Genomic DNA, 13,241 nt, shown 5'->3' on the forward strand with positions numbered 1-13,241 from the left:
TGCCAGGTGTGTTTACAGTCCTCCACTCACTGCTGACTTTTCTCCCCATTGACTTGCATTGAGTTTCGTGTTTCACTACTTTTCCCGACTTTTCCCTGTAGTCGGCCGATTTCGTTCGACTCAACTTTTGAGAAAGTCGGGTTTCATGAAACCGGACTCGACCCTAGAAAAGGCAAAGTCGCTCATCTCTAGATGTCGGCTTTGTAACACAGCCAGCCTCTGCCTGGTATGAAGCAGGCTCAGCTCCTGAGTCCGCTACATACAGCTCATATTGACCTATGACAAAAATGTACGTGATAAGGTGTAAAAGATTAATTTTCAATGTAAGGTAGATTTCAGATGAATATATGCAAAATTGTCAGTTTTTTATTCAGAAATAACAGCTAATTTTTCATCTATATTATCATAGATATGCAATCTGTAAATTCAGTTTTCATATCTGTTTGGCATCTGGTTTTTCCATCAGCAATTTAATAAGCGATAAAATGCCAAATACAATTTTCTATGTTAATAATGGATACATAAAAAATGGATGCCATATGTCATCTGCTTTTCGGCAAACATTGACTTATAGGGGCAGGTCTGATCCAAAATGATGATCAAAGTGGTGTATGCTGTGATTTTTGTTTTACCATAAACCCAAGTGTAAAACCATTCATGTGAACTACCACACTGACTTAGTCCTTGTGCTACCCGTTTTGCATATGGACAGCACATGTACCGATTATATTCATCGGAATGGGTTCATGAAAAAAACAAACAGCAGGCAGTGACCTACACGTCTATTGCTGTTTGTTTTTTACAGTCGAATTACTAGAAGCTTGCAAACTTTTTTTGTATACAAGAATATCGGCTGCTACGCTGACAATACAAAATGGATACTGGGACAAAAAGAAAAGTGAAATCAGATGAAAATGCTGATCAAATTTTCTATGTTTCTTGTACTCAAGTAATGGAAGTTTGAACCGGGCCTAAAGATGCATTCAGGTGGCCAATTGGGACACTAAAACTGGCTTGATTATGAGATTTTACTCTTAAAATTTGATGAAGTAATTCATTATTATTGTGGGTTTTTTTTTCAGCATCAGCAAGTATCAATGCCATTAAGATCAAGTCATTACTTGATATTCCAAGAAAGGTAGAAGAATACTACTTAAGAGGATATATGGTGGCTGCAGTCCATCCAGTTGTTGTTTCTAGCGGTCGTGGAAAGCACTTACCCATTAGTTACTTGTATCGAGTAGTACTATATCGACTTAAATTAAGGTAAGTTTACATCTTTCATGCTACTGTAACTTTTTCCATCAGCATCCACTTTGTTATTTCCACCAGTACACCAGCACCTGAATGCAGATATCTAATTACCTAAAATGTAACGGCAACTCAATGCATCCGCCACTATTATTTTTCTATTTAGGATATTTTAGCATATCTGTCCTCATTGAGGCTCACAGTCTAAATTCACTATCAGTGTAAGGGAGGAGACTGGCCAGAGGTTACTTTCGTGTGCCTATACAACCTAGCACATTACCCCTTAGTGTGATTTGTGGGTACTTGTTGCTTACCCTTTTTTGGGCCACAGGTAGTACGATAGAATGGGGACCTTATATTCATGCAACGAATCAGGGTGGCCGACAACTGTTTTATTAAAGTTCTAAACAGCTTTACTTGAAAATGGTTCCCAACATTTGACACACAGCATGCATTTCTTTAACCATTTCTTCTGCACAAGGCAGAGGCTCGTATCTTAGATTCTTTACAAACAGCATAACGATGATATTCAGCACAGTAACGGAGTATTTCTTCTACCACGGTCAATGTCCTACATTACAGTGCAGTACCCCATGCTCCTTCCTGGTCAGATAAAGATTCAGCTTAGTTCTCAAGGATCGGTTTGACACATTCTCAGTAGCCCACTCTCACTAGCTGCCTACGGAAATCACGACTCCGTGGCTCTATTTATGCCGCGGCAGGTACTCACAGAAAGTGAAGAATTTCCAATGTCCGGGTCAATGTATGTCTCTGTGACTTCCTTCCTGCCTCTGCCCTTCGGCCGTTAGATTAGAACTTGCTTCTGTAACACCGTTCTACACTTTAACCCCTCGATTCTCAATCGCAGCACACTTCCCACTTGGGATCTGTAGGTATATGATGCTTCTTGCTACTTCAATAAGGCTAGTTTCACACTAGCGTTTAAACGACGCGCGCACGGCGCCGCTAAGCCACGCCCCCTGCCGGCTCCCTGCCCGCCCCTTCCTGTTATCGCCTCCTCCGAGCGCAGAGGGCTGCATGCGTTATGCGCACCCTATCTTTAGCATAGGGTGCGCAGGCCGTGCACAACTATGAATATAGCGTGCGCTGCGCATTTTTTAATGTGCGCCGTGCACACCAAAATGCAACATGCTGCGTTCGGCACGCACGGCGCACCTCCAAAAATGCGCAGAGCACGCTATATTCATAGTTGCGCACGGCCTGCGCACCCTATGCTAAAGATAGGGTGCGCATAACGCATGCAGCCCTCTGCGCTCGGAGGAGGCGATAACAGGAAGGGGCGGGCAGGGAGCCGGCAGGGGGCGTGGCTTAGCGGCGCCGTGCGCGCGTCGTTTAAACGCTAGTGTGAAACTAGCCTTATAATGAGTAACAGGCTGTAGCCACATTTTGAGGAATACACATCATGTTGATTGCTCAGGCTTGACTACTGGGCCTATGAGATCAAGGATGGGGCAAACGTTATAACCCTCTGCTGCCTTATTTCTAATGGTGAAGGGAAACCTCTGACCCCATTTTGAATGCTGCAGTTCCACTAGATACAGCATACAAAAGAAGAGTCTTAGGCAGGACCCCCTTACGGGACTTTTACCGAGTCCATTTATTGGGCAGAGATCAGCGCTCTGCTATTACCTTTAGCCCCATGAATGAAAAAAAAAATAAAAATAAAGAAGAAGTGGCACAGCACATGCATGATTACCATCTAAATTCATACTCCACCTAACGAGTTGGCTTTCTCATTTTACTGACTGAAGGGATTCCTAGCAGTGTTCAGATATTTATCACGTACATATAGATGAGAGATTGATGTCTCTTGTAAGACTGTAGGATAACCCTTTTACCAATTTTTTTTTTTTGGAGCTAAGATTAACTCAAAATGGGGGCAGAGGCTAGTAAGGAGCATGACTTATCTGTTAAATCTCCAGTTTCTATAGCGCTTTTTATCTGCTGATCCCCAACGGTCTTTGTTTACAAGGCTGCAGCAATAAAGTGTTTTCTACACCAGGTGACAGCTACTGCCAATCACTTGCCTCAGTGATCACATGCCCTCTTGGCATCACCACTGGGTCAAGTGATTGGCTACAGCAGTTACATGTCGTAGACTTGACATCACAAGTACAGTCTTGAAAACAAAGAATGGTGAGAAGTGGTGCTAGAGCTGCAGGTGATTAAGCAGGTAAGCAATGCTTATTTTGTAATTTTACTGTCTTATCAATGATTGCCCCAGTTTTGTCTAAACTCGGACAACCTCATTACCACATATCCCCTGTGGCTGCAGTGCATGGTCCCAATGCATACCAAACATTAGTTTATAGCAAATAAGCTGACAGTAAATACAACTATCCCCTGAAAAAGGGCTTTAAAGGGTTAGCCTCAAGTTGTGTTATCAGCAGCACACATCTCCACAGTCTCCTTAATTCCTGGTTGTTTGATTAAAAGGCACTCCTACTTGAGCGTGTACACACATTACGCGCTGAATTTTCCGCAGCATGTGCACAGCGGATTTGGTTTTCCATAGGTTTACATGGTACTGTAAACCGCATGGAAACTGCTGCGGATCCGCAGGACCAAATCCGCTGCGGATCCGCAGCAAAAACCGCAACATATGTACACACCTTCTGGTGAGAAGCTTTTCTTGCTGCTGTGACACATTAAAAGTCTGTCATTCTCCTGAAGGGTACATTATTATCACTATATTTGTATATAGAAATAACAGGACCTCTAAACATGACTCGGGGAAACTGGTCTGGAAACTGCCTGCCTGGCTGGTGATTTACCAGAGTAAGTACTGGTCAGGAGCTAGGAAAGAGGTGAGTGGCTAACTGCAGTATAGAAGTCAATGGGACGTAGAGAGGTCACTGGGATCTTAGGGATTAACTCCTCAGTCTTGAATGTAACTACTGTGCATACTAGGCCAGGCTCTACTGGTGATCTCCTATGTGCAGTTGTGTGAAAAAGTGTTTGCCCCCTTCCTGATCTTCTATTCTTTTGCATGTTTGTCTCACTGAAATGTTTCAGATCCATAAACAAATTTAAATATTAGACAAAAGATGACACAAATAAACGCAAAATGCAGTTTTTAAATTAAGTCCTTTATTATTGAGGCAAAACTAAATCTAAACCTATACGGCCATGTGTGAGAAAGTGATTGACCCCCCTTGAAAAATAAATTAACTGTGGTTTATCACATCTTTGGGAAGCTGAGTTCAAATTCCCAAGCCACACCCAGGCTTGTTACTGCCATGCCTGTTCTCAGTCAAGAAATCACTTAAATAGGACCTGCCTGACAATGTGAAGTAGACCAAAATGTATTCAAAAGCTAGGCATCATGCCACGATCAAAAGAAATTCTGGAACAAATGAGAAACAAAGTAATTGAGATCTATCAGTCCTTCCTATGAGTGGCTGGCCGACAAAAATTACCCCAAGGGCACATCAGTGACTCATCCAAGAGGCCACAAAAGACTCCACAACAACATCCAAAGAACTGCAGGCCTCACTTGCCTCAGTTAAGTTCAGTGTTCATGGCTCCACCATAAGAAAGAGACTGGGCAAAATTGGTCTGCATAGCAGAGTTCCAAGAAGAAAACCACTGCTGAGCAATAAGAACATAAAGGCTTGTCTCAGTACTGCCAGGAAACAGCTTGATGATCCCCAAGACTTTTAGGATTATACACTGTGGAGTGAGAAGACAAAAGTTGAACTTTGTACATCTGATGTAGAAGTTTCACATCATTTCAGAGAAGGAACATCATACCAGCAGTAAAATATGGTGGTGGTAGTGTGCTGTTCAGTGGCTGTTTTGCTGAGTCAGGACCTGGAAGACTTGCTGTGGTAAATGGAATCATGAATTCTGCTGTCTACCAAAAATCCTGAGGAAGAATGTCCGGCCATCTGTTCATGACCTCAAGCTGAAGCACACTCGGGTTATGCAGCAGGACAATGATCCAAAACACCAGTAAGTCCACCTCTGAATGGCTTAAGAAAAACAAAATTAAGACTTTGGAGTGGTCTAGTTAAATTCCTGACCTTAATCCGACTGAGATGCTGAGACCTTTAAAAGGCGGTTCATGCTCGGAAACCATCCAGTGTGGCTGAATTACAACAATTCTGCAAAGATGAGTGGGCAAAATTACTCCAGAGCATTGTAAAAGACTCATTGCTAGTTATCGCAAAAGCTCTTGATTGCAGTTGTTGGTGTGAAGAGTGGTCCAACCAGTTATTAGGTTTAAGGGGCAATCACTTTTGCACACAGGGTCCCGTAGGCTTGGATTTCTTTTTCTCTCAATAACAAAGACTTTCATTTAAAAACTGCATTTTGTGTTTACTTGTGTTATCCTTGTCTAATATTTAAATTTGTTTGCTGATCTAAAACATTTAAGGGTGAAAAATATGCAAAAGAATAGTAAACCAGGAGGGGCGCAACCACTTTTTCATAAAACTGTACATTAAACACCATATAAGCTCTTATTGCAGGAGAATTTCAGCAGATAAAAAAGCAAGTCAATTGCAAATTTGCTTATTTTCAAGCTCTCTAAATAAAGCCATTTAATAACATGAGAATATTTCTTTAAGAGTGCAGACACAAGTTACACATGCAGATTCACCTGTAATCAGGCAGTTTTAAATAATTGTTAATGTCCGATAAACTTCAATTTTATCAGCAAATAACTAGCAAGGATTATTAATCATTTTAAAATTGTTCTGACTTGTGGTTATGTAGCATGTTGGTATGGTTTGTAGCTGCGTTGTGAGCAGACTGCAATCCATGTACATAAAACATGTAGATATGTGCTAAGACACTTATTTACATATCATGTTATATCAGGGGCAGACACTGACAGCTTGGGGCCCTGTGCAAGAAATGTGTCTGGGATCCCTCCCTGTCGGGTACGCTGCTTATGATGAGTGGAATCTGGCAATGGGACCCCTGGAGCCTTGGGCTCCGAGAAATAAGACAGATTGCCCTCATTATTACTGATCTGCAAGCAGTGGCGTACATAGCTCCTAAACAAAAAACTAATTCTTTAAAAGATACTTTATTACCAATTCTTTAAAATATTGAGACAATCTCAAAAAAGGCACAAAAAATTGCTGATCAACTTTTACAAAAAAAACCCAGCTTAAATCAAATATATGATACCATGTCAAGTGGGGATATACACTCTATTTTGACCCTATAGGGCCCTATCACTTCTCCCCTACCTGTCAGCGGAGGTTGGTACCCTCTTGGAACGCAAATGGCGCCCCCGCTCCACGGTGGCTGTCCCTGCTCACCCTGTTGAGTTCTATGTCTAAAGTATATCACATTAGAGAACAACACATGGCTGAGTTCAATGTATCACAAGGAAAAGACTCATACCACAAACCACCAAAATGATAGACGGGTGAGGAACAGTAGCTGGAAAAATACTTATTTTTATGGGATAACAGTGCATGGGGAAACAAATTATACTATACTATCAATCCCTATTTGCAGATGACCCTACCTAGCAGCGGAGCTTTTTCACCCTAAGTTGTTCTGGTACCCCGCTCCACGTAGGCTATCCCTTACTGACCCTCCGAAATATTGATAACAATTCTATAAGGGTACATATAGGGCCAATCAACAACAATTATGAAACAAACTATTATATTTGATTGCTGTCATAAAAATTTCCCCAAAACATGAGCATATCACAAAAAATCCCCCAAACACAATATGGGGTAAATAGCGTCAGTCAATGGCAGCTGATAATCTTATATTCTAATTCCATGGAAAACCACACTTTTGTTCTCTCAAAATACAAATATCAACCATTTAAAAAATAATGACATTTTTCCATGAAAAGAACACCATCTAATAGCATCATGGGCCTCCTGATGAACGCCCTGCTTAGGAGGGAAACGCGTTGAGGCAATAATCTATCAGCGATGAGCTAAGTTATATCTATATGATTTTTTGCTGTTTTTTGCTTTGGGTATAGTGCAATATAAGTAAATATGAGCGGTATGGACTACTCTGTGAATGGTGTTCTTTTCATGGAAAAATGTCATTATTTTTTAAATGGTTGATATTTGTAATTTGAGAGAACAAAAGTGTGGTTTTTCATGGAATTAGAATATAAGATTATCAGCTGCCATTGATTGACGCATCAAAAAGGAGGAAACACAGCATCTGGTGATGTCCAGGAGTTCAAGACTTCAGTCAGTCATTGCCAACAAAGGGTTTTCAACCAAGTACTAGAAATGAACATTTTATTTACAATTATTTAATCTGTCCAATTACTTTTGGTACCTTTAAAAACAGGGTGGCACATGTTAAGGGGCTGTAACTCCTAAACTCTTCATCCAATTTTAATGTGGATACCCTCAAATGAAAGCTGAAAGTCTGAACTTCAACTGCATCTGAATTGTTTTGTTTAAAATTCATTGTGGTAATGTCTAGAACCAAAATTAGAAAAATATTGTCTCTGTCCAAATATATATGGACCTAACTGTGTATATATATATATATATATATATATATATATGTATATATGTATATATACTAGCTGAAGAGCCTGGCGCTGCCCGAGCATAGTAACTAACTGTGGTTAGTTATAACAAATTATAATTATCCTCCATCCCATAGTCCCGTGCCCATATACCCATCATACATATCCACCATCCCATAGGCCCGTGCCCATATACCCATCATACATATCCTCCATCCCATAGTCAAGTGCCCATATACCCATCACACATCCTCCATCCCATAGTCCCATGCCCATATACCCATCACACATCCTTCATCCCATAGTCGAGTGCCCATATACCCGTCATACATATCCGCCATCCCATAGTCCCGTGCCCATATACCCGTCATACATATCCTCCATCCCATAGTCCAGTGCCCATATACCCATCACACATCCTCCATCCCATAGTCCCATACCCATATACCCATTATGACATCATCATCACCATGGCAACCGTTATGACATAACCATCACCAATGCAACCTATTAAGACATCATCATCACCATGGCAACCATTGTGACAGCATCTTCGCCATTGCAACCTATTATGACATTAGCGTCGCCATGGCAACCATTATGACATCATAATGAGGGGCGGGACTTGATACACACACACTTTTTCCCCATTATGTAGATAGGGGCAAAATTGTTTGGTGAATTGGAACGCACGGGGTTAAAATTTCACCTCACAACATAGCCTATGACGCTCTCGGGGTCCAGACGTGTGACTGTGCCAAATTTTGTGGCTGTAGCTGCGACGGTGCGGATGCCAATCCCGGACATACACACACACACATACATACACACCCACATTGAGCTTCATATAATAAATATATATATATATATATCCATTAGGATTCAGTTCCGCTGGTTCCAGCACAGTAATACCTACAGTCAAGTGACAACTAGTGTCAGCGAATAGAACACTGCAGATGAGGCTGAGACTGTAGTTGGCACATGACACCAAGTGTGCAAAGCGCATCCTCGTGGTTTTGTGATTACTGCTGGAACTGGCAGAGCCCGACCATGTATATATTATACTAGCTGAAGAGCCCGGCGTTGCCTGGGCATAGTAACCAACTGTGGTTAGTTATAACAAATTATAATGATTATATTGCACATAAAAACATATCCCATCATAGATTCAACATTACAGATTTGCAACACAAATTAACTAAACGATTACCCAAGTATTGATAGTATTTTATTTTCAACTCATTCAAGAGCCTTTTGATAAACGACATGTTTGGTTTTTCCTTTCGGTGCAAAGATGAACAGATTTTTGGCAGTTCCAACTCTTGAACAGATCACGTAAAGTTGACCATGAGAAAAGCATGGAGATTGCAAATCGATCCCTACTACTTAAATCGATCCCTACTACTTTCAAGGACTGTCCCTGAGCATTGTTAATGGACATTGCAAATAGCAGTTGAACTGGAAACTGGAGGCGTTTAAAATCAAAAAACAAATCAGATGGAATGAGTGGAATTCTTGGAATGAAAATGTCCTTTTCTTTGGCACATCCTGTTTCTGAGCTGTGTATCTAACCCTATCCTGTGTGATAATGTCTGCTGAGCTGTGTACCTAATCATCTCCTGTGTGATACTTTCTGCTGAGCTGTGTATCTAATCCTATCGTGTTTTACTGACTGCTCAGCTGGGTATCTATTCCTATCCTGTGTGGTACTGACTGCTGAGCAGTGTATCTAATCCTATCCTGTGTGATACCGTCTGCTGAGCCGTGTATCTAACCCTATCCTGTGTGATACTGACTGATGAGCCATGTACCTAATCCTATTATGTGTGTTACTGACTGCTCAGCCATGTATCTAATCCTATCCTGTGTGATACTGACTGCTGAGCCGTGTATCTAATCCTATCCTGTGTGATACTGACTGATGAGCTGTGCATCTTATCCTATTCTGCATGATACTGTCTTCTGAGCCATGTATCTAATACTATTCTGTGTGATAATGTTTGCTAAGCTGTGTATCTAATCCTATCCTGTGTGATACTGTCTGCTGAGCCGTGTATCTATTTCTATCCTGTGTGATACTGACTGCTGACCTGTGTATCTAATCCTATCCTGTGTGATACTGACTGCTGAGCTGTGTATCTAATCCTATCCTGTGTGATACTGACTGCTGAGTCATGTATCTAATCCTATCCTGTGTGATACTGGGCTCCCCCTGCAGTCTGTGTCAGAGGGTGGTCTGTGTTAGCACGGTAATAAATTGTGTTATTTCCAGCTTTACAGAAGGACGATAACACCATAGAAATGATAAGAATAATAGGCCTCAGTTACCACAACTGTCTACAAACTGTTGCTGATAGCAACCAATCACAGCTCATTTTTCATCTTTTAAACAGCTCTGAGACAGCGTGGCGAGTTTTGAGTGGCGACTTTTGCGTTTCGACTTTTATGTGGCGAGTAGAGATGAGCGACTTTGCCTTTTTTCTGGTCGAGTCAGGTTTCATGAATCCCGACTTTCGCAAAAGTCGGGTCGAACGAAATCGGCCGATTATCGTGAAAAGTCGAAGGCCGACTGAAACACGAAACCCAATGCAAGTCAATGGGGAAGCAAAGTCGGCAGGGAGTGGAGGACAGGAAACACACCTACAGTGCCCTTTTGAATGCCCAAAACATCAATTCTGATTACTGAAGCTTTTCAACCTTAATTTACTTCATAATACTAGACATACCACAACTCATGATGTTCCGATACCGCAGAGAAATAGCGGCATAGTACAATGAAAAATACTTCACTTTTTACATCTCATGACTGATATCCATTTTTAATAGCTCCAAACATGGACAGTATATTACGCCATACAGTATTATGGCCACTGCATAGTGCGCTATACAGGGTAATGAGGCCAATATATTTCTCCATACAGAATCATTGGTCCCATATAATGTTTGAAACAGTATTTGATGAGCTCCACATAAAGCTACAGTATATGTTGGTCCCCATGGATGAAGCTCCACTGTTTTATGGGCCCAAATAATGCTCCATACATAATGGGCCCCATTTCTAATTACTAGTGTATAATGTGCCCTGTAAATGCTGCTCCAGTGTCTGATGTCCACCTTTGGAATGCTCCAGTGTATGGTGGGCCCATATATCATTCTCCAGAGTATAGTGCTCCCCAAAAATTGCTGTCCCAACATTGAAAACAATTAAATAAGTCTCCTCGCTGTGGAATCTCTGTACTAGTCTGGACTCCTCGTCGTCCCCATTGTCCATCTCACTGCACTTGGCTGTTTAGGCAGAGGGCGTACAGACATGATGTTATTCCGCTCTCTAATCAGACTATCACTGTCAGGAAACGCGGAAGACGTCATGGCGGTGGAGCAAGGAGAGGTAAGTATTTCAAGTTTGCAAGGGCTGTGATCCTGAGCAAGCAGGGGGGCCCACTCATTGTCGATGGCAGTGGCACAGGGCCCCTCTAATAGTACGGCGGTGTGTGGCGGTGTGTCTGACGGCAGGTGGGGGGTGGGCACTGCCGAGACACTTTTGCGTACTGTGAGGGGCCCTGTGCCAGTGCCGTCGCCCATGAGTATGCCCCCCACCAGCTCAAGGAACCTGCACTTTCATCTGCACCTTCCTCTTTGTCACCGTGTAAGGTGGTATAGTATGCGGGAAGGGGAACCTGAGTTTCCTCTGGGTCAGGTTCTGGCTGTGTAGAGTGTGAGGGGAATGTAGTGGTCTGGGTCACTGTACCAGCAGAATCATCTAGCAGTGGCTGGGCATCAGTGCACTTGTGGCGTCCCCAGGAGTACGGTCGCCACAGTGGCATTACCTTCCTCCTAGGGAGTGTGATGTCATGCTTGGGAGCAACGAAGGATTTCTCTAGCAGTTAAACCAACACACAACACATTTCCCACTCCACGCCAGCAGGGAGACCTCTGAACATGACTGCTGAGGAGCTGCTCTCTGTGGTCGGGAGGAGGTAAGTTAGGCCATTCTGTGCAGGGAAGGGGAAGTGTGTGGACATGAGAAGGGGAGCTGGAGGATGAGCAGAGTTAGCTGGAGCGCATGGTCTGGATTCCGGTCTCCGAGTTTGTAGGGACACTGACGTTCCTGCAGCAGAATCTGGAGGAAGTAGTAGCTGTAAATGTTCTGTACCCAACTGAGGCTCGGAGGCCCCAGCATTGACGTGTGTGAGCCAGAAGGAAAAGGCTACGGCAGCCAGCCATACGAGAAAGTTCCAAAAGAGAGTCAACAGGGGGAACTTCATTGAACTCAGCACTGCGAGTACCTCAGATAAGCGCTAGAACGGAGGCCACACTACCTATCTGCAGAGAGAGAAATCCAAATTGGCTTCCAGGCTGACCAACTCCTTCTCCATCTGTACTCTGGGTCCTGGACAGCACCTACCAAGTACAGGTAAAGGAACTGCATGACTGTGTCTGTCGTCTTTCTCCTGCGCCTGGCGCACGGCTCAGCTACATCCTGTACTGTACACCATCTCCCAACTCTTTCATCTGCCCTGCGACTACGGCCCTACCTGTGCAGGTCTTCTACATCTTACCTGCACCACAACATCTGTCCCACAGAAGCGACACTGCAGCGCTGGTCAATCTAATCAGAAACCAGAGGTGGCGTCACGTATCATTCTCCTATACACGTAGTTCACCCCTTTGCATGGACGCCCAGGGCCACGGAATGGGTCACCACCACCGTGACACATCCCTGTCAGACACCGGCCCGGTATCGATTAACCCCACTGCCCTGGCTGGCCACCCACACTCCATGTCAGATTCATCTTGGACTGGGGAATTCACGATTTGACTTGATAACCCAGGCATGGTATGATAGAAAGAGCTACATGGACTAATGTGAAGTGTGGCCTGCTGCCTCATTCAGTTTGGGTGGGGGTGCAGGACACAAGGAAAGGGGTTCTTCCTGACCAGGAGCCAGCACTTGACCACTCAGTGCTTGCATTTTTTGAAACTTCAGAAGAGGCAGGCATATTTGATGGAGTCTGTTTCGGCAATGTAAGCCAAAACCAGTTCCTCATGCTCCACCTTTAAAAGCAGTTAACCTACTCCCAGAAAAGGTATCATTCCAGGCGTTCTGGAGCCAGACCATGACGCAGGCTCAACACCTCCTGCCTTAGCTGCTATTGTGCTTTTGCCACTACCAGCAGATGCACCACCACCATTATCACCAGCTGGCCCCCCCCGCGCCCACGTCCGCGGCCTCTTCCACCAAACTTCAAAATTTTGCACAAAATAGACACAAAATAACATCAGATATATGGCACTGTATCAGAAATGTACATCTCTATTCAGTCAAAGGATAATTGTCAATCTCCATATATATTCCATCAGTCACACAGAGACGCTCACAGGCTCAGTATGGATTAGACAAGAATATAAAAAGTAGACAAAGTGTACAGTATCATCAGATAGCAGGTATATATAGCATAGTTTAAACATTAACAATGTATGTCTATATATCAGGAGT

General features: G+C 43.1%; 1 protein-coding gene across 4 annotated transcripts in view; it reads left to right on the forward strand.

Annotated features, from left to right (window-relative positions):
- Positions 1-13,241, forward strand: part of RFTN2 (raftlin family member 2) — a 208,054-nt gene that overhangs the window by 37,270 nt on the left and 157,543 nt on the right. For all 4 annotated transcript variants that reach the window (XM_073546706.1, XM_073546707.1, XM_073546709.1 and 1 more), the window contains one exon: positions 1,083-1,266. In XM_073546706.1, the coding sequence (XP_073402807.1) occupies positions 1,083-1,266 (184 nt within the window). The remainder of the gene's footprint in view (positions 1-1,082; positions 1,267-13,241) is intronic.

Source organism: Dendrobates tinctorius, unplaced genomic scaffold (assembly GCF_039654945.1).
Source record: "Dendrobates tinctorius isolate UK_male_01 unplaced genomic scaffold, ASM3965494v1 ptg000150l, whole genome shotgun sequence".
NCBI lineage: Eukaryota > Metazoa > Chordata > Amphibia > Anura > Dendrobatidae > Dendrobates > Dendrobates tinctorius.